Source organism: Hevea brasiliensis, chromosome 13 (genome assembly GCF_030052815.1).
Source record: "Hevea brasiliensis isolate MT/VB/25A 57/8 chromosome 13, ASM3005281v1, whole genome shotgun sequence".
Classification (NCBI taxonomy): domain Eukaryota; kingdom Viridiplantae; phylum Streptophyta; class Magnoliopsida; order Malpighiales; family Euphorbiaceae; genus Hevea; species Hevea brasiliensis.
The window spans coordinates 27,340,067-27,362,136 of record NC_079505.1 but is presented as its reverse complement, the minus strand read 5'-3'; the positions used below and the strand labels follow the sequence as shown (position 1 = coordinate 27,362,136).

General features: G+C 35.1%; 1 protein-coding gene and 1 non-coding gene across 2 annotated transcripts; one reads left to right on the top strand and one right to left on the bottom strand.

The window, feature by feature from the left end:
- Nucleotides 1–15,013: 15,013 nt before the first annotated feature.
- Nucleotides 15,014–15,757, bottom strand: LOC110659145 (uncharacterized). The gene has a single exon (XM_058133075.1). It carries the CDS (start codon nucleotides 15,755–15,757, stop codon nucleotides 15,014–15,016), a length of 744 nt encoding a protein of 247 aa, XP_057989058.1.
- A 1,106-nt stretch (nucleotides 15,758–16,863) lies between these two features.
- LOC131172379 (small nucleolar RNA R71) lies at nucleotides 16,864–16,965 on the top strand. Its single transcript, XR_009142858.1, has one exon. It is a non-coding gene; the product is annotated as a small nucleolar RNA R71 (small nucleolar RNA).
- Nucleotides 16,966–22,070: the final 5,105 nt, after the last annotated feature.

Here is a 22,070-nt window from a genome sequence, read left to right as displayed (position 1 = left end):
AACATAAGCCCTCCATTGGGGCAATTATTTTAAGAAATTTTAAATAGTTGCATGAGATGCAATTAATTTAAGAGATTTTCTTAAGAATAATTGTTAAGCATGAGATGTTGTAAATATGTAAATGGTTTGGTGGCCAATATTGGATGTACTGAGGACATTAAAATTATTTGCATAATTGCTCAATGGGATCAACTTAACTAATGCAAGATAAGTCAATATTGGATGTAGAGATTTTGAGCATTAGTAGTAAAGGATTGAACCTCACATGAGATGTGATGGGCAAGGAGTTGCTCACTTATAGTTTATTGTAATTCCAATAATGGATGTACTGAGGATGATCAATAGAATTATAAGAATTCAATCACCCACTAGAAATCCATCCAACTAGGATTTCTACTTTGGAAGTGTAGGATTCGCTAAGTTAGTGGGAGGACCAATTTGATTAAAAGACCATAATCATTTTGGTTAATTACATGATACATTTACTAATTAATCTGGTTATTTTCTGCAATTAATTTTAATGAGCACAAAACAACACCACCATCCAATATCCTTGCAAGCATACTTGATCAGATTGGCTAAGAAATTTGTAACTTGTCTTGAACCTTGAACATATAGGATATGTTCTAGATTCAAATGTTGTCCCTTACCTCCATAGGCCACACAAGAGGAACATGAAACTTTGGACAAGTGGAAGGAGCATGATATGAGAGCTAAGTGTTACATGCTTGCTTCTATGAGTAATGAGTTCAACATGAGAACATGCAGGTGTGAGTGAGATCCTCCTTCACCTACAAGAGTTGTATGGTGAGCAGAATGCTAGGTATGAGATATCTAAAGGTTATTCCGTATGAGGATGAATGTTGGGGATCATGTCCACAAGATGATTTGGAACATCTTGACTTCAACATGGATTTCCAACTACAAAGTCTTTTGGGAATTTTGTGACAAATTTCCATATGACTAAACAGAATGCACCTGAATTACTCAACATGTTATTGCCCAAAAGAATATGCAATAGGAAAAGAGGTAGCTTGAAAGTCCAATAAGAAGAAGGGCAATAAGAAAAAGAAACCTGTCCTTCCAAGAAAATAGCTAAACAGAAGGGAAGACCAAACAAAGGCAAAGGAAAGTGTTTCGAAAGTGTTTCCATAAAGTGTTTCCATAGAAAGTGTTTCCACTAATATAAATGAATGCAATGCCATGGTGAAAACCAACTCAAGTTCAAAATATATTTGGCACTTAAGGTTATGTCATGTTGTAGAAGATAGGATTGCAAAAATTGGAGAAAATGGGGATTATCCTCATTGGGCTGAGCCTACTCCAACTTGTGAATCTTGCCTTCAAGGCAAAATGACTAGATCACCCTTTGTTGGACAAGGGCTAAGAGTGAAAATATTTTGGAACTAATACATAGTGATGTATGTGGTCCGTTTAAAGAAATGGCTAGAGGGGCTTTCATTATTTTATTACCTGATGATAAATCAAGGTTTGGGTATTTGTATTTGATGAAATACAAACATGAATCCTTTGAAAAGTTCAAAGAATTTAAATCAAGTAGAAAATCAAACAGAAAGAATATTAAAGCTCTTCGATCGGATCGTGGAGGTGAATATTTAATTTGATGAATACTTGAGAGAGCATGGCATTGTTTCTAATGGTGTATGAAATCTATTAGATATAGTATGATGAGCTATACCGATATGCCAATCTCCTTTGGGGATTTGCATTAGAATCACTTTATATATTAATAGATTCCATCAATTTCTTCCACACCTTATGAGATATGGCATGGAAGAAAACCAAGTCTTAAGCATGTTAAGATTTGGGGTTGTCTAGCTTATATCAAAATAAATTGGAGACAAAGAGGTCGATTTGTTGGATATCCAAAAGATAGTTTTGGATATTATTTTTATTTGCCTACTTCACAAAGGTTGTGATAAGTAGACATTTCTTGAACAACGGTTTGTTCAAGAAGGAGGCAAAGGAAGGCAAATAGAGTTAGAATTGGAGAATGGATAGATCCATCTAGTCAACCTATACCCATTGATGAAACATCTGTATCTCACCCACGAGATATGGTTTTCTTCATGAAGAAGAACAAGAGTTGTCTACTCATGAAGAAGTAGATCATGGAGATGATCCACTTACCTATGAAGAAGCTATATCGATATAGACTCTTCAAAATGGATTGAAGCTATGAAATCCGAGATTGATTCCATGTATAAGAATCAAGTTTGGGATCTTGTTGACCCACCGAAGGTAGTATTGTACCTATAGGGAACAAATGGGTTTTCAAGAAGAAAATTGATTCGATGGAAAGGTAGAGACCTATAAGGCAAGGCTAGTAGCGAAAGGGTTTCGCCAAAGGCAAGGAATAGACTATGAGGAGACTTTCCATGCTTAAATCAATTAGGATTTTATTAGCATACTATGATTATGAGATTTGGCGATGGATGTCAATTTTCTCTCAATGGATACATTGAAGAAAACATTTTCATGGAACAACCTAGGGATTTGAATCCCAAGATGGTTCCAAAGTATGCAAGCTAAAGCAATCCATTTATGGGTTGAAACAAGCTTCGAGGAGTTGGAACATCCGCTTTTGATGAAGCCATTAAATCTTTTGGTTTTATCAAAAATGAGGATGAGCCATGTGTATATAAGAAGGTTATCACTTTCCTTGTCTTATATGTGGATGACATTGATGGGTAATGACACGTATGTTATAAAGGTATGGTTGTCAAATACAATATCCATGAAATACTTAGGGGAGGCAACCTATATTATATCGATTCTAATATATAGAGATAGATAGAAAATAATAATTGGTTTATCAAAAAATCTATAATAGTAAAAGGTTTTAAATATGATTAACATGATTGATTCCAAGAGAGTATTGTTACTGAGACATGGTATCCACCTTTCTAAAGAGATGTCTCCAAAGACACCGAAGAAAGAGATAAGATGGGATTCCATATGCTTGCTATTGGAAGTTTAATGTATGCAATGTTGTGTACTAGGCGGATATCGCATAAGTTTGACTAGCGGTATCAATCCAATTTTGGAACGATAGTCAAGAATATTCTTAAGTACTTAAGAAGAACTAAGGATTTATTCTTGATTTATGGAGGTGGAGACTTGCAATTGGATGGTTATGATTTCCAATCGGATATCGATGATAGAAAGTCTACCGATATGTGTTCATTTGTAATGGAGGTGTGGAAGAGTTCCAGATTCCACGAGTATATTTTGGATAAAGAAGTTCAAGTTCCTTCCATTGAGTCCATTGTGACAACAATGGCTAAGGAACCAAGGTCTCAAAATCCAAACACATAGAAAGGCGCTACCACATTATCGGAGATATAGTTGGGCAAGGCAATATAGCCATGCAGAAAATAGCATGAAAATCCAGTGATTCATTCACTAAGCCTTTGTCACAAGCTGACATCTTGAGAAGATGGGTCTAAGATATTGTAATGAATGGCTCTAGTGCTAGTGGGAGATTGTTAGTAGTATCCCCTAGAGCCTATCATATATTATGTATCTGGTACAAATTTATATTAATACAGGCATGTCCACTTTTCCATTAACATAATTTATTTATGTGTAATAGAAAATGTCCATTGATATTTTGTTAGAAATATTATTCTTAATTTGTTAAGAATATGAGTGACAATATTTCTAGCACAAAGTATAATAAATAGGTTCACACTTGAGGATACTTCATAATATGTACATGACTTATCAAGAAAGATTGTATTCAGGTTTGATACCAAGTTATTTATATGAGATATAAATAAGATGGAATGGTGAGTCTCATGCCATATAACAAACATGATAGGCACTTATAAATGATAAGTAGTGACACTTATGACAAGCACATGGAGTTTACTCTTGTCAATGTTTTGTCATAAATCATATGCATATAATCTTTAGATTATCTTGTATATAGGTAGTTTGAGTTTGACATACTTGTACTATGTATGGGTATATGGGCATGTGTTGGCTCTGCTAGTTATATATGGAGGTAGGTGTTGATCTCTAAGTAAATAGAGATAAAATCCTATGTTCATTTAATTGTTCTTGATGTTTCAAGTTCGATAGATTTATTAAAAGAGTTTCGATGAGAAAAATCTTTTAATCCAGAACTGGATTTAAACGAGTACATAATCTTCATAGCAAATGGAGTTTGACATAAACCATGACTGAGTTGGGATTTAGAGATTCTAGTGCATGGTAACATATGATTATAGGTTCATTTAAGGTAAACCTTATTACTAATTGGGTGGCCATGGCATGCTATGCTAGGTTTTAACCATGATCTATGAGGTTCATAAAATGATTTAGAGAAATCATTTATGGTAAGAAAGAGTTCTAATGATATTAAGAGTTGATATCATGTCTCATTGCCAATTAGTGATGAGCCTAGTAAGTCACACACATACACAAGTTATCACCTATTTAAATATGATTTAATTAATTAATTAAAGAGTTTAATTGATTAATTAAATAGATTTGGTTTGCAATTAAATTGCAAAGTCTCTAGCATGACTTGAAACCAAATCTAGATTATTGGATGTGTAGTATAAGTTAAATTTATATTTAAAGTGTTTAAATATGAATTTAATTGATGAGAAATTAATTAATAGAGATTAATTAATTAATTTATATTTGATATAAATTAATTAGAAGAAGAAAATAATTATTTTGGGTTAAGAACTCAAAATTAAGACACATTTTGGTCATTTGACACGTGGCACCATGAGATGGTGACACATGGCATAACACATAAGCTTGCCAAATATTTTTAATCATGTAAGATGATTAAAATCAAGATTAAATATAGGTTTGACACTTGGCACAATGTGATTGGGTCACTTAAACCTAGAGCTAATCAAAAGGTGACATGTGGCTAGGGTTTAATGTGTTAACCTAGCTATTTAAGTGGGGTTATGAAAAGAAAACACAACCAGCAGCCTCTCCTCTCATATGTCACGCCACTTTGAGCCTCTCCAGCTATTTCTCTTCATCTCTCATCAATTCAAAGAGATTAGCCATCAATCTCTTGAATTAAGAACACTAGAAATTGTTTCTAGTGTCCTGTTTACATCTCTAATCTCTTAAAAACTTGAATTTCTAATTAATAGAAAAGGCTTTAGAAGCTGTTCAAGGGCTGTCATAGGTGTTCTTGGTGTGGACAAGCTAGAGGGACAACATCCGGTGTCCATCAAGAGGTTAGTGTAATCGTTCTTGATTTAATCTAGGGTTCTAAAATTAATCTGATTAATTTTAAAATCTTAAATGGCAAATACAGATCCAAAAACATATTAAAAGAGTTTTAATATGTTGTTTATCATTGAAATCAAATAGATAAAAATAAATCTTGCATGGTGCATGTGACCCTAGGTGAAAATTTTTGAATTCAATGGTATAATCTTGTGTTTTTCACGCTTCCGTTCCTTCAAGAATTAAGGCGTAAGCCAGTACAGTATACTAAAAATGGCCTAATCTATGGTCTTATGACTAAAAACTCTCAGAGGGCGAGGAAGGGGAGTTTACATCATGGCGCTCTAAGATCATATCCAACTTGTTATGGGCCTCTTGGAGACTATCTTCCATTATGCAAAATTGGTCCTTAATAGTGGTCTAAAATGCCCGCATCTGAGCATCAAATGTGGCCTCCATCCTTTGTAGCAAAGCAAACACAGGGTCTACAGGGGGTGGTGTGTAGGGGGGCACTATGGCTAGGGATCCTTCCAAGATAGGGTATGGCTCCTCCTGTTACGATTGCTGCTATGCTGCACTAAAGGATTCACCTCTTCTCTCCCTCCTAGTGTTGCTTGGGGGATGACATTCCCTGCAGCATCAATTAAAAGGCACTAGTCTCCCACTTTCCTGCATATCCCCATGGAGATACGGATGGTCTAGTCGATTTGAGAGGAACCAGTGATAGGGCATAAGTGGACATGGGTAGGCACAAACTTGAAATGAAAAGCAATTAATATGATCAGGCCACCAATTGTGATGTTCCCTATGGCTTAGTGGGATATCCTTCGAAAGCAGTTGCAAAGGAAATAGCCTGTGCTGCAATGCTAACCAATCACCATGCACCATAGGAAAAATAGTTCATTGGCATTTATAATGCCCAAACTGTCACCATGTCCCATGATGGTGTGGGCAGTGAATTAGTGCATGTAGCACAGAGTGGGGCTCACTAACCCACTAGATTTGGATTTACTAGAATTGTAAATTTCTAAGTTTGGGGCGATGGATCGCAAAAACTCAATACTGTTATAAACCAACCTGTTCTGCAGAATCTCTTGGTGTCCTCTACTATCAAAGCCGAAAATAACATTAAACTTGTAACACCCTTTACTCGTCTATAATATAGCCGAGCAAAGCATGTCATACTCTGTGTCGGAGCATCTTATCTTATCTTATTTCATTTTATAGTAATCACATTTAATTTTATTCATTTAGGTTCAATTAATCAATTAGAGAAACTGACGGAGTTTTCGCTAATTTATTAATATTTTGACAATTTTCCACCTGTTTAAAGTCTCAATAATGATCTCAATAATATAAATTTTTCACAATTTCAAACTGCATCTCAATATTTCAAACTCATAATTGCATTCATTCCTTACATAAATATTATCATGCTCAATTTCGTAAATAAAATATTCAAATTTCATTAATTTACATAATTTACAAATAATTACATGAGTTCACAATTTACATGACAAAATTAATGTCTAACTATTAAATACAAAATTACTAACAAAGCCTAGCGGGTCCTACCAAAATGCACTACAAAGGATGGTGACACTGGACTCACGTGCAGATCTGAACTCCCGAATATAATCCCAGTCTATGGTCTACTGGGCTCTCTCTCCTAGTCTCCAGTACCTATGCGTGGCAAAAAGTGACGTGCTAAGCATAAAGCTTAGTGGTGTAAATATAATATAAATAAACTAAATTATTAAATACAAAGAAATTATGCTATTAATTCACACAGACTGTATTTTTGATAACTATTTGTAATATATTTAATTTAATGGTTTTTATATTCATTACTTAGTTGTAAATTTTTAAGACTTATTTTTAATTGCCCAAGCAACCTATACAAATTGACTAGACTGAATAAATAGGCAAACTGGCATTGGCTACCAAATACATTAGGCCGTCACACTATCGGTCACATAGTGTCTGCCAGGTGTGCAACAGAATAGCTAACAAGTCATAATATCAATTAGGCATAAAGCCGTGTATATCAAAGAATAACAAAATGGCCAAAAGCCATAAATCACAAAATGGCAATAAAAGCCATAAATTAAGAAATGGCACGGAGCCATAAGCAGTACTGCAATCAAAACCTTATTGGCATGCCAACTTATCCAAACCAATCATAACTAGGCATACATTGGTATATTAGCAATTTAGTATTAGTTCTTTACATTTTATGTTTTTGTGGTTACTATTCACAATACTATTCATGTTAAATTTTGATTATTCCATAAATAATAGGTATACAAGTTCTAAATACATGATCATACCACATTTTGGGTTATAAAGTTATTGGCATTAATTGCCAACCACAATTCAAGTCTTCCTAGAAGCATTTCAAAATTTTTAGTTTTTGCAACCTAAGTTTACTGTTCCATTGGACTAATTTACAGTGGGATTTTGGCTAACCTTTCTTCATCAAAGTTGTTCCTTAATGTCTCTACTTTAATTTCCTTTCTGAATCACTCCATTTGGAGTTTTGTCGCTCAAGTTATGGCATTTTTACCATAATTGGTTGGATTGGTCAATGTCCAGAATTTTCTAGGCAATTTTGATGGGCTAATTTTGGTTAGCAATTTGATTATGTTATGGCCATAATTTGGGTTTCTGTTCTTCATGAAAGATGTGCTACTATGTCTAAGATTTCCATGGGTTTAATAATCAGGTCATTTAGACCTCTCTACACAAAGTTATGCCCATTTGAAAATCACTTTTCATATGCTCATTTTTCCAGGTCCAGATTTTGGTTACCCGGATTCAAGCCAATTTTAGGTCACCTTTTGTTGGTTTTCTGAGCAGAGTCTCTTCATGAAAAATGTGGTATTATGTCCCTAGTTTCACCTCCAATTATCTTATACCAATTGAAGCTACACAATTCTACTTATGGCTGCCCAAACCTATTGGACTCAAAGTCCAGAATTTCTAGCACAATGGTAACTCATTCAATTCACAATTCAATTCCATAACCAATTCCATTCTAAGGTCAAACCACATCAAATGGTCATTAATTGACCTTAATAACATCAATTCAATAACAATTTAAGAAACCCCAAATTTTGATTCAAAACCCTAACCAAACTTATGAAATTGGATTCAAGCCAATTTTAGGTCACTTTTTATTGGTTTTCTGAGTAGAGTCTCTTCATGAAAAATGTGATATTATGTCCCTAGTTTCACCTCCAATTATCTTATACCAATTGAAGCTACACAATTCTACTTATGGCTGCCCAAACCTATTGGACTTAAAGTCCAGAATTTCTAGCACAAAGGTAACTCATTCAATTCACAATTCAATTCCATAACCAATTCCATTCTAAGGTCAAACCACATCAAATGGTCATTAATTGACCTTAATAACATCAATTCAATAACAATTTAACAAACCCCAGATTTTGATTCAAAACCCTAACCAAACTTATGAAATTGGATTCAAGCCAATTTTAGGTCACTTTTTGTTGGTTTTCTGAGCAGAGTCTCTTCATGAAAAATGTGGTATTATGTCCCTAGTTTCACCTCCAATTATCTTATACCAATTGAAGCTACACAATTCTACTTATGGCTGCCCAAACCTATTGGACTCAAAGTCCAGAATTTCTAGCACAAAGGTAACTCATTCAATTCACAATTCAATTCCATAACCAATTCCATTCTAAGGTCAAACCACATCAAATGGTCATTAATTGACCTTAATAACATCAATTCAATAACAATTTAACAAACCCCAAATTTTGATTCAAAACCCTAACCAAACTTATGAAATTGGATTCAAGCCAATTTTAGGTCACTTTTTATTGGTTTTCTGAGCAGAGTCTCTTCATGAAAAATGTGATATTATGTCCCTAGTTTCACCTCCAATTATCTTATACCAATTGAAGCTACACAATTCTACTTATGGCTGCCCAAACCTATTGGACTCAAAGTCTAGAATTTCTAGCACAAAGGTAACTCATTCAATTCACAATTCAATTCCATAACCAATTCCATTCTAAGGTCAAACCACATCAAATGGTCATTAATTGACCTTAATAACATCAATTCAATAACAATTTAACAAACCCCAGATTTTGATTCAAAACCCTAACCAAACTTATGAAATTGGATTCAAGCCAATTTTAGGTCACTTTTTGTTAGTTTTCTGAGCAGAGTCTCTTCATGAAAAATGTGGTATTATGTCCCTAGTTTCACCTCCAATTATCTTATACCAATTGAAGCTACACAATTCTACTTATGGCTGCCCAAACCTATTGGACTCAAAGTCCAGAATTTCTAGCACAAAGGTAACTCATTCAATTCACAATTCAATTCCATAACCAATTCCATTCTAAGGTCAAACCACATCAAATGGTCATTAATTGACCTTAATAACATCAATTCAATAACAATTTAACAAACCCCAAATTTTGATTCAAAACCCTAACCAAACTTATGAAATTTCCTAATTAAGTGAAGTTCATAGCACTAACCTTTGTGTGCTAGCTTCAGTCAACTCCAAGCTACCCTAATTAATCTTCAATTCATTCAAAACACTTTGATCTTCTTCCTTAGGCTGCCCATCAAATTTCTTTCTTCTTTTTCTTCCTTCTTTTTCTTGGTTTTTCTTGCTTATTCTTGGAGTTCAAGCCTTGATGCAAGTTTTTCTTTCAATTTCTAAGAATTTTTGTCAAGAAATTTGGTTGGTTTGGAAGCTTAAGCAAGCTTCAATGGAGGAAATTTTGTTTTGAGAGACAAATGGGAAAGTGAGACTGCAAGGTAATGGAGAAGAAGAGAAAAATAAGTTTTCTTTTATTAATTATAAGATATTTATGTAAATTTAAATATTAAATAATGTATTTGTCTTATTAGGAAAATTTGCTAATTAATTTTTATTTAAAATATGTAACTAATTTTTCCATTTTCCATCCACTTTCTTTTTATTTATAAATATATATAGTTAGGCTCTTTTCCATTTTTTAGTTAATATCCATTTAATTTATGTGACATTTTAGTAAAAAATCAACTCTTCAAGTGAAATGACAAAAATGCCCTTCATCGGGTTATAATTACCTTTACTGACTAGCTTAAATTTTTTTGTATTGCTTTGACATTTTTATTGTCATTTAATCTTCATTAATCCTTCAATTAAGTCCCAAATAATTATTTCACAGCGTTCCTCGCAATCTGGGATTAGCAACTGTACTCACAGTCGCTTCCTGGTAAGGTCATCCATCGCCGAAGCCTCGGCTCATTTAACCTAATTACATTTCATTTCTTTAATTTCTCCTTAATTTTGCTTAGTCATTATTTAGGCTATTTATAACTCCTCACTCTAGTTTAAATATAGTTCCAGGCATTCTGGTTTTCCGGACAAACATTAGTCACCGAAACAGTAGAATGTACGGACTACCTAAAGTGAGGGCATTATAAAACTCATCCATGTTCAGGACACAATCAACTCCCAAGAGGTGGAATGTGATCATCCTCCTATCACCTCTGTCAGTGGCCTAAAGGTTGGCCCGAAAACTCCATAGGAACTCTAAAGTGGTGTCCCTATAGGCAGGTAACATAGTTAGGCAAAACGGGTCCATCCAATGCTATCAAGAAGGATGTCTACCTCTACTTTCAACCCTAATTTCTCCAATAGGGCAGTGTCCATGTATTTGGTGGATGAAATCTTGTGGTGACCAAGCCTAGCACATAAGTCTCTATGCTTGGCATTATGGAAGGGCCAGGCGATGGAGAATTCAGGTTTTGGTGGTTGTTGAGGTTGCTGGTGTTGTAGAGGTTGTGGTTGTGGTTCTTGTAGTGAGTTCTTAGGTATTAGGGTGGAGGTTGAGAGGTTGGGGATGATGAATCATGGCCCCCTTGAGATGATGAGCCAACTCTACCTGCAGCTGTCTTTGTTGGTGCCATGGAAGAGGAAAGAATGATGAAGTTTTTAGGGTTTGGAGAGGGGAATCAAGATGGAAAGGAAAAACTTATGAGGAAATATTTGGAAAGAGGGGGATTTATAGGAGTTTAAAGGGTGGGTAACGGTTAAAGGGCATTTAAAGGGGCGAAGATGGCATTTGGAAATGTTTTCCCACCTTTTCGGTGCTCTCTCTGTGATGTTTTACATGGGCTCATGTATCACTACATGGCCTGACCCGTGTAACTTTCTATTTCTCTTTGTTCTATTCTTAGGTAGGTACATGGGTTGTGTACTATTACACAGGGTACCTCATGCAACGTGCTACCTATGTATTCCTGTGTTTCCCACCTTACACGAGCCCGTGTGATAAGGAAAAGAGGACCATGTAAGTTTCTGCCCCAAGTTATCCCAACCCTATTTTTCGAGTTTTTTGGTTACACGGGCCATGTGTCATCACATGGGGTGACTCGTGTAACTTTCTAGAGTGCCTATATCTATGAGTTTTCTAGGTCTAGAATGTTACACAAGGCATGTACCATTACACAGCCTGACCCATGCAACTTTTTAGGCAAAATTTTTTGTGCTCTCAAAAGGTATTTTTTTATTCTAACTCTCTAGAACTTATTTTTATATGGAAGAACTAAATGCAAGTAAGAACTAGTAACAAAAATACTCCACTATTTTGTGGTTTCCTCTCTTGCATAGATTAGACTTGGTGATCTCCTCTCCCCTTTTGTGTTTCTCTTATCCTATGTGCAATGTGAAAAGTGGGGTGCCTACAAAATGAGAAATAACATAAAAAAACAAATTAAATCGTAAAAAAAATGTAAAAATCTTAGGTTGCCTTCCAAGTAGTGCTTGTTTATATTCATTAGCTTGACTGTCTTTCAACTTTATGACCGGATTAGAGGATTGTTGTAGGATTGTGTGAATCCTTTCTTAATTATGTCTCCCGAGAAGTATGGCTTCAATTTCGCCCATTAACCTTGAAGGCACCAGAGGTTTCGCTCCATACTTCTATTGCTCTGTGTGGGAAGATTTGAGTGACCTTAAAGGGTCCGGACCATCTTGACTGCAGCTTTCGTGGGAAGAGCTTTAGCCTTGAGTTGAATAGAAGAATAAGGTCTCTTTCCTTGATTTCTTTCCTGGTTATGTGGCTATCGTTCCATCTTTTGGTCCTGTCCTTGAAGATCTTGGCATTCTCATAGGCATCTTGCCTACTTTCATCCAGTTCATTGAGCTATAGAAGTCTCTTTTCTCCAACAGCTTTCAAGTCAAAGTTTAGGGTTTGAATAGCCTAATAGGCCTTGTGTTCAAGCTCAACTGAAGGTGGCATGATTTCCCATAAACCAAATGAGAGGGGATTATTCCAATGGGAGTTTTGTATGCAGTGCAGTAGGCCCACAATGCATCATCTAATTTTAAAGACCAATCCTTCCTTGAGCGATTGAATGTTTTCTCAAGGATTTGCTTCAGTTTCCTATTTAAAACTTCCACTTGACCACTGGTTTGAGGATGGTAAGTTGTTGCCACTTTGTGAGTCACTTCATATTTCTTTAATAATGTCTCAAATTATTGATTACAAAAGTGACTTCTTCCATCACTGATGATTACCCTTGGGGTGCCACATCTTGTGAAGATGTGTTTCTTAAGGAATTTGGTTACCACTCTGGCACCATTTGTTGGTGTGGCTATTGCTTCCACCCATTTTGATACATATTCGACACTAACCAAAATATACTTTTTTTCCAAATGAAGATGGGAATGGATTCATGAAGTCTATTTCCCACACATCAAATAGCTCTATTTCAAGTATACTGTACAATGGCATTTCATTCCTCCTTGAGATATTTCCTGTTCTTTGACATTGATCACATATCAGCACAAAGGATCGCACATCATTGAACAGATTTGGCCAGTAGAACCCTGCTTATAAAATTTTAGCTATTGTTTTTGTTATGCTAAAATGTCCTCCAAAAGGTGATGAGTGGCAGTGTTGCAGAATACTCTTTAGCTCCTATGGTATGCATTTTTTTTATCAGGCCATCATAACATCTCTTGTATAGCAAAGGTTCCTCCCATGTGTAATATCTCACATCATGCAATAATTTCTTCCTTTGCTAGTAGGACATGTTGGGTGGCAAAACTCTGCACACAAGGTAAGTCATAATGTTAGCATACCAAGGGGCTTGGGAGATTACAAATAAGTTCTCATCCGAAAAGGAATCATCAATTGGCAAATCATCAAAGCTATCCCCATGTTCTTTCCGCTTGAGCCTAGACAGATGGTCGGCTACCACATTGTCGATCCCCTTTCTATCTTTGATTTCAAGGTCGAATTCCTGCAAAAGTAGAATCCACCGGATCAACCTAGGTTTTGCTTCTTTCTTATTTAAGAGGTACCTAAGGGCAGCATGGTCTGTGTAAATGACAACTTTTGAGCCAACCAAGTAAGATCCAAACTTGTTAACTATAAACACAATAACTAAAAATTCTTTTTCTGTGGTTGCATAATTGACTTGTGCATTATCAAGTGTTTTACTGGCATAGTAGATGGCATGAACTTTCTAATCCTTTCTTTGCCTAAGCACTACCCCTATTGCGTAATCACTTATATCACACATTATCTCAAATGGCAGCTCCCAATCTAGTGGTTGCATTATTAGTGCTGAAATAAGGGCTTTTTTTATCCTGTAAAAGACAACATGGCAATTTTCATCAAAGTCATAAGGAACATCTTAATTTAGCAAATTAGTTAATGACTTAGCTATTTTGGAGAAGTCCTGGATGAATCTTCTATAGAAGCCTGCATGCCCCAAAAAGCTTCACACTTCCTTGACTAATGAAAGTGGTGGCATTTTTTCTATGATCTCTATTTTTGCCTTGTCCACTTCTACCCTCTTTCTGAAACTACGTGCCCAAGGACTATGCCCTCTCTTACCATAAAATGGCATTTTTCCCAATTAAGAACTAGATTTGATTCTTTACATCTTTGAAGCACTTTAGACGGATTAGTTAAGCATTCATCAAAGCTGGTTCCATAGACAAAAAAGTCATCCATAAAAACTTCCATTATATTTTCAATATAATCAGAAAAAATGGCCATCATGCATCTTTGAAAAGTTGCGGGGACATTGCAAAAATCAAAAGGTATTTTTCTATATGCAAATGCTCCATAAGAGCAAGTGAATGTAGTCTTTTCTTGGTCCTCAGGGTGAATGGGAATTTGGAAGAATCCAGAATACCCATCTAGATAACAAAAATAGGAATGTTTGGCTAGACTTTCTAACATTTGATCTATAAATGGAAGAGGAAAATGGTCTTTCCTAGTGGCACTATTTAATTTTCTATAATCAATGCACACTCGCTAATCAGTGACTACCCTAGTAGGGATCAATTCATTATTGTCATTTTTTACCACAGTTGTCCCATCCTTCTTAGGCACTACAATGGACTGACCCATTTGCTATCAAATATTGGGTATATAATACCTGTGTTTAATAGTTTCAAAATTTCTTTTTTCACTACCTCTTTTTTGTTAGCGTTTAGTCTCCTTTGGAGTTCAATGGTGGGTTTACTGTTCTCTTCCATAGGTATTCTATGCAAACAAATTTAAGGGTTGATTCCCTGAAAGTCTTATATGGTGTACCTTATAGACTTGTTATGGGTCCTCAGTTTTCCTAAGAGTTTGTCCTCTTCTGCAGGATTTAAACTAGCATTTAAAATGACAGGACATTTAAAATTAGAGTCCAAGAATGCATACCTCAGTGTAGAAGGAAAAGGTTTTAATTCTACCTATTTTGTTTCTTCTTGAAGGCTGTTCATGGGTTGCTCTTCCTACAGATTTTCTACCAGAAGTGCTTGGGCCAAAGGTAGAGGTGGATTTACCTCAAAAGATTCTGCATATGCTGTAATTTCCTTGTTCTCATTCTCCACTGTGTGGCCATGCACTATATAAGCTTCAAGAGGGTCTTCAGGATATCTCTTTTGAAATTCTTCCTCCACTAGCTTGTCTATGATGTCAACCCTTAAACATTCATCAGGTTCAGACTTTTGCTTCATTGCTTGAAATAGGTTGAATTCTACCTCTTCATCCCCCACTTTGAGAGTTATAAGCCCATTTTTTACGTCTATGATTACTCCAGTAGTTGCCAAGAAAGGTCTTCCCAATATTATGGGAATTTGGATATATTCCTCCATCTCTAGGATAACAAAATCTACTGGAATGAAAAATTTTCTCACCTTGATGGGTATGTTTTCTAGGATGATAACTGGGTACTTGACAGATTTATCTACTAATTGCAAGGAGATGGTAGTTGGTCTTAGCTCTCCCACATTTAGCTTTTGACATATGAACAAGGGCATTAGGCTCACACTGGCTCCAAGGTCATAGAGGGCTTCGTTAATATTCATATTTCCAATCAAGCATGGTATGGAGAAGCTTCCAAGATCTTTCAATTTTGGAGACAACTTGTTTTGTAGGATGGCACTACATTCTTCTGTTAGAGCAACTATCTCATAGTCCTCCAGTCTCCTTTTCTTGGAAAGGATTTCCTTTAGAAATTTTAAATAGGAGGGCATCTGAAATAAATCTTCTGTAAAAGAAATATTAATGTAGAGATTCTGTAAAACCTCTAAAAATTTCCGAAACTGCTTATCCAATCTAGTTTTCCAGAATCTCTAAGAAAAAGGTAAGGGGGGTTGGTAAGGCTTTGGCAGTTTCTTTTTCTTCTTTTCCTCCTCTTCTTTGCTTTCGTCAGCTTATTTCTCTTCTTCCTCTTTTGAATGTTAGGATTTTTAGGAGTTTCTTCCTTTTGTTTTTGCTTTTCTTCTGGTTTTTGTAATGTTCTCCCACTCCTCAATGTGACAGCTTTGCAATGTTCTTTAGGATTCATCTCAGGTTGACTTGGTAATTTTTCACCTTGTTTGGTTGAAGAACTGGCCTGCTGAGCGATCTTATTTTCAAGTATTTTATTATAGGTGGCCAGTTGATCCACTCTGGAAGCTAGTTGTTTAATCATCTCATTTTGTTATTGCTATGCTCCTACAAAGCTCTTTATCATGGACTCTATAGTCAACTTTAATTCTACCTATTGAGGTTGAAGGAATGGTGGTTGTTGCTGCATCAAATTTTGTCCTCTATTCTAGAAACCTAGTGGTGGTGGCCTATATCCTTGTTGTTTGTTTATGGGTTGGTTTTGAAAATTCTGTGAGTTAGACCATGAGAAGTTTGGGTGGTTCCTCCATCCAAGGTTATATGTGTTAGAATATGGATTATTGACTTGCCTCGGGTTGAAGTTCCCTCCATTGCTCACATAGTTTAGCTACTCTATGGAAAGCTTATTGTAAAGACTGCATTTTGAAGTTGTATGACTTCCTCCACAACTATCGCAGGATTGGTTACTTGCTCCTATTCATTGGCCTACGTTTTATCAAGTCTTTTGGTGAGTTGGTCAAACTGAGCGTTAATCATGCTAAGGGCATCCAATTCTAGGATCTCTACTATTCTTCTTGCATCTTCCCTTTCATTTGACCAACCAAAATTATGGTACGCAACCCTTTTTAGTAATTCTGAAGCTTCAGTCACTGTTTTCTCCATAAGGTCTCCTCCTGCTATAGAATCAACTGAACTCTTTGTGGATGGTAGCAAACCATTGTAGAAATTCTGGACAAAGAGCCAATCATCTATGCTATGGTGGGGACATTCCCTTTGAAGGTCTTTGTATCTCTCCCATGCATCATAGAGTGACTCTCCTTCCTTTTGCCTAAAGGTGTTCAGTTCTAACCTTAATTTTGCGATTTTTGCAGGTGGAAAGTACCTTGCTAGGAAGGCTTATGAAAGACCTTCCTAATTAGCGAAAGTATCAACTAGTTAAGAGAGTAACCACTTCCTTGCTTTATCTCTTAATAAGAATGGGAATGCTTGGAGTCGAATGGCTTAATCAGAGACTCCATTCATCTTGAAAGTATCGCATAGAGCGAGAAAGCACTATAGGTGATAGTGTGGATTCTCCATAGGTGAGCCTTCAAACTGAGTTTGTTAGATTATCGGGAGCCATACTAGTTTGAGTTTAAAATTATTAGCCTTGATTGTAGGCTTGGTGATGCTGGACTAAAATCCTTGAATATTAGGGGCTCCATAGTCCCTCAAGGATCTTTGCCTGTTATTATTGTTATTAGCCATAACTGGACCTTCAATAGCTTCAAGTTCGAGTTCTGGCTCTTGATTTCCTCTTCCTCTCCTAATGGTTCTCAGAGTCTTATCTATTTCAAGATCTAATTCTAGTAGTTCTTCTTCAAGTTTGGTTGTTCTGGTTATTTACTAATTTCTATACTTGAAAGAAGAAAAAAAAAAAAAGCTAATCTAATAATAACAAAAGAAATAAATATTTAAATTAGCTAAATTGCCTATCGTCTAATATTACTAAAATCCCCGACAACGGTGCCAAAAACTTATTTGCTCGGTTTCACAACCACCACAAGTGCACGGATCGCTAACAAGTAATAAAGTGATGAATAGAGTATCGTTCTCACGAGGAGTTATAGGCATAAGTACTAAACTACACAGCAATCTTAAGTGTTTAAGCTACCGAAAGTTATAAGGGGGTAAATTCTAAACTAAAACAAATAACTGTTGAGAATTGAAGAAGGTGAATTTGGAAACTTAAAGAGAATTCTAATTATGTGAATAATTCTAGAATTTTAGATTTCACACCTTAACCTTGTTATAATTTTAATCTTGCTTTATCAATAGATTGAGTGTTTGTTTCTTTGATGGAAATTAATCCTAAGATATCCTAGATCCTCTCTCAAGGTATCTAAGGTGTATTTCAATTAGAGCCAAACCCTACTTTCATTAGTGATTAGTCCTAATCAAAACCCTTTGAGACCAATGATTAATTTTGGAACTCCATAAAGGTTATCAGCCTATCTTTAGATTAGATTTCCTAGGTTCAAAATCTTAATTTTCCAATACTAATCTTCACCTCTCAGTTCATCAATTAGTATCTTAGATCATGACTAAGTGGGTACCAACACATAGTTTCCATTAAGAACACAAGAGATTGAATCAGAGAACAAAACTCAATTCCATTAAATAAAACTCAATATATATCCATAACAAAAGTCAAGAATGCTACTTTCTAAATTCCAAAATTTAAGGAGTTACTCACTCATGGTGAGTTTAACAAACATAATGTAATAAAAGTGAAAGCACATAAAACCAATCTGAAGACTAAAAATAAAAGAATCGAGGGAGGATTCTACAACTGTAAACTTGTGGAACTTTGGCTTAGAAGTCTATCTTTGGCACTGATGTGATCCTTTTTTAAGACGGCTAGGTTTCCTTAGTAAGGCTTCTCTTAATACTCCTCCCTTTGTGCGTGTATGTAGCTGTATCTTTCTTCTCTTCTCTCTCATTCATTTTATTTTCTACTGGTTTTATTTATATTAGGTGTCCTAGGGTTAAATTTTAGAGTCCCAAGGGTATTAGAAGTCCAATTGGTGTGCTAAAATAAGAGTTGGAGTTGAATTTAAAAATTTGCTGAAACATAGTACACGATCCATGTGTCACTACACAGACCAGGGCGTGTAAGTTGCTAGAGCTAATGGCCTCTTTTTGAATGCGGAGCAGTAAGTTACACGGGCCTTGGATGGTTACACAGGTCAACTTACACAGCCCGTGTACTTGTGCATGCTCCATTTACTTCTTCAAGCCTTGGCAACAAAAGGTTACACGGGTCTCTGAAAGTTACATGGCTCGTGTATTGTACTTTTCTGCAACTTCTTCAAGTCTCACCAGACAGGAGGTTACACGGGTCTGTGGTTGTGTTTACACAACCCTTATAAAGTGGATTAGTAACTTGCCTTGCTTCTTAAGTTCTTCCAAGCTTCCTTTTTTGCTCTTATGCCTTGAATTTCCTTTAAAACACTTAAAAATATGCAAAAAAAATAGATTTTAGTATGGGTCAATAAAATTTGCAAAAACTAATAAAATTATCAAATATGCATGCAATTACCTATCTAAATGCCATGAAATATTGTACAATTGTGCTTAAAAACATCTATATAATACAATGATATCAAATACAAACATGAATTTTTTGAAAAGTTCAAAGAATTCAAATCTGAAGTAGAAAAATAAACAAAAAAAATTATTAAAACTCTAAGATCAAATCGAGGAGGTGAATACTTAAGTGCTGAATTCAATGAGTTCTTAAAAGAACATGGCTTTTTTTCTCAATTAACTCCTCTAGGAACACCACAATTAAATGGTATATTTGAAAGGAGAAATCATACTATATTGTATATGATACGAAGTATGATGAGCTATACCGACCTTCCAATCTCCTTATGGGAATTTGTATTAGAAATATCCTTGTACCTTTTTAATCGTGTCCCTTCCAAATCAGTCTCCTCCACCCCATATGAGATATGATATAGAAAACAACCAAGTCTTAAACATATTAAGATTTAGGGTTGTCCAGCTTATAATAAAAAGCTAAAGACTAAAAAATTAGAAACAAAATCTAAAAAGGGACATTTTGTTGGATATCCAAAAGACAGTTTTGGATATTATTTCTATCTTCCTACATCACAAAGAGTTGTGATAAGTATAGATGCTATTTTTCTTGATAAAGAGTTTATTCTAGAAGGTGGCAAAGAAAGGCAGATAGAATTAGAATTAGAAACTTCTAACCAACATACAGATAAAATGGATATTAATCCATCTAGTGAGCCTACACCTGTTGATGATGTCTCCACATTAATTCCTCAAAGATCAACTAGAATATCTCATCCTCCAGATAGATATGGATTTCTTCATGACAATGAACAAGAGTTATTTGTTCATGAAGAAGTTGATCATGGTGATGATCCTATGACCTATGAAGAAGCTACATCAGATATAGACTTTTCAAAATGGATAAAAGCCATGAAATTTGAAATGGATTCATGTATAAGAATTAAGTTTGGGATCTTATAGACCCACCTAAAGGTATTGTACCAATAGGCAATAAATGGGTTTTCAAGCAATAAATTGATTCTGATGGAAAGGTAAAGACCTACAAAGCAAGGCTAGTAGCGAAAGGTTTTCGCTAAAGGGAAGGAATTGACTATGAAGAAACATTCTCGCTTGTAGCCATGCTAAAATCCATTAGGATTTTATTGGCAATAACAGCATATTATGACTATGAAATTTGGCAAATAGATGTCAAAACTGATTTTCTTAATGGATATATAACATTTTCATGGAAAAACCCAAGTAGTTAGAACATCTATTTTGATGAAGCCATTAAATCTTTCAATTTTATCAAAAATAAAGATGAGCCATGTGTGTGCAAAAAGTTTAGTGGGAGTGCACTCACTTTCCTTGTCTTGTACTTGGATGACATATTATTAACGGGTAATGATGTTGGTATGCTAACTATTGTAAAAATCTGATTGTCTAATACTTTATCAATGAAAGACTTAGGAGAAGTAACCTATATTTTATAATTTGTATCTATAGAGATAGATTGAAAAGAATAATAGGTTTATCCCAAAGTCTATACTTGGAATTGGTGTTAAAATGGTTTAACATGGTCGATTCTAAGAGAGGATTGTTACTTATAAGGCACGGTATCCATTTTTCCAAAGAAATGTTTCTAAAGACACCTGATGAAAGAGAGAAGATGGTAAGAATTCCATATGCTTCAGTAATTAGAAGTCTCATGTATGCTATGTTGTGTACAAGGTCAGATATTGCTTATGCCATTAGTTTAACTAGTACATTTCAATCCAACCCAGGTTTAAAACAATAGACTACTATCAAAAATATCCTTAAGTACTTGAGAAGAACTAAAGATTTACTCTTGATATATGAAGGAGGTGATTTACAACTAGATGGATTATAGATTCTAATTTCCAATCAAATGTGGATGATAGAAATTTTATCTCAGATTTTGTGTTTATTTGTAATGGAGGTGCAGTTTGATGGAAAAGTTCAAGCAGACAACAACTGCAGATTCCACTATAGAGGCTGAGTATATTGCTGCATCTGATGTTGCAAAAGAAGCCATTTGGATAAAGAAGTACATTACAGAACTTGGAGTGGTTCCTTCAATTGTGTCTCCAATTCCCTTATATTGTGATAACAATGGTACTGTTATTCAAGCAAAGGAACCTCGGTCTCACCAGAAATCCAAACACATAGAAAGTCGTTATCATATTATCAAAGAAATAGTTAGAAGAGGCGATTTAGCCATGCAGAAGATAGCTTCAGTTGATAACCCAGCTCCATTCACCATGGCCATGACATAAAACCAATTAGATCGACATCTTGAGAAGATGGGTCTAAGATTTTGTAATGATTAACTATAGTACAAGTGGGAGATTTTTAGTAGTATGCCTTAGAGCATATCATGAAATTATACCTTATAAATATTTATTCTCATTAATGGCATATATCTTTTTCTTTTAAATTTAAATTTAATTGAAAATGTCCTTTAACAATTTGTTTGATGTTTCATTCTTAAGATGTTAAGAATATGAGTAATGGAACATTCTAGTACAAGTGTTATAAATTTTGGTTCACAATCTAAGATACCTCATTGGACATGATTTATCAAGAAGGATTTTCATCTTTCTTTGTTTTCATGGAGTATGGGATACTAATGGGATGGAATGGTGACTCTCATGCCATATGACAAACATGGAATGGGATGAAAGTATTGAGTTTTATTCAAAGTTTAGTAATCTTTCTAGGTGCAAAGTATCTTACTAAAAAGGTTTGTTATAGATCACCCTAGTTGGTAAATGATCTTACAGATTGAGATAATAGCCACTTTCTTACTTTATCCCTAAGAGAGAATGGTAATGTTTTATGTCCAATAGCATATTTAGAAACACCATTCAT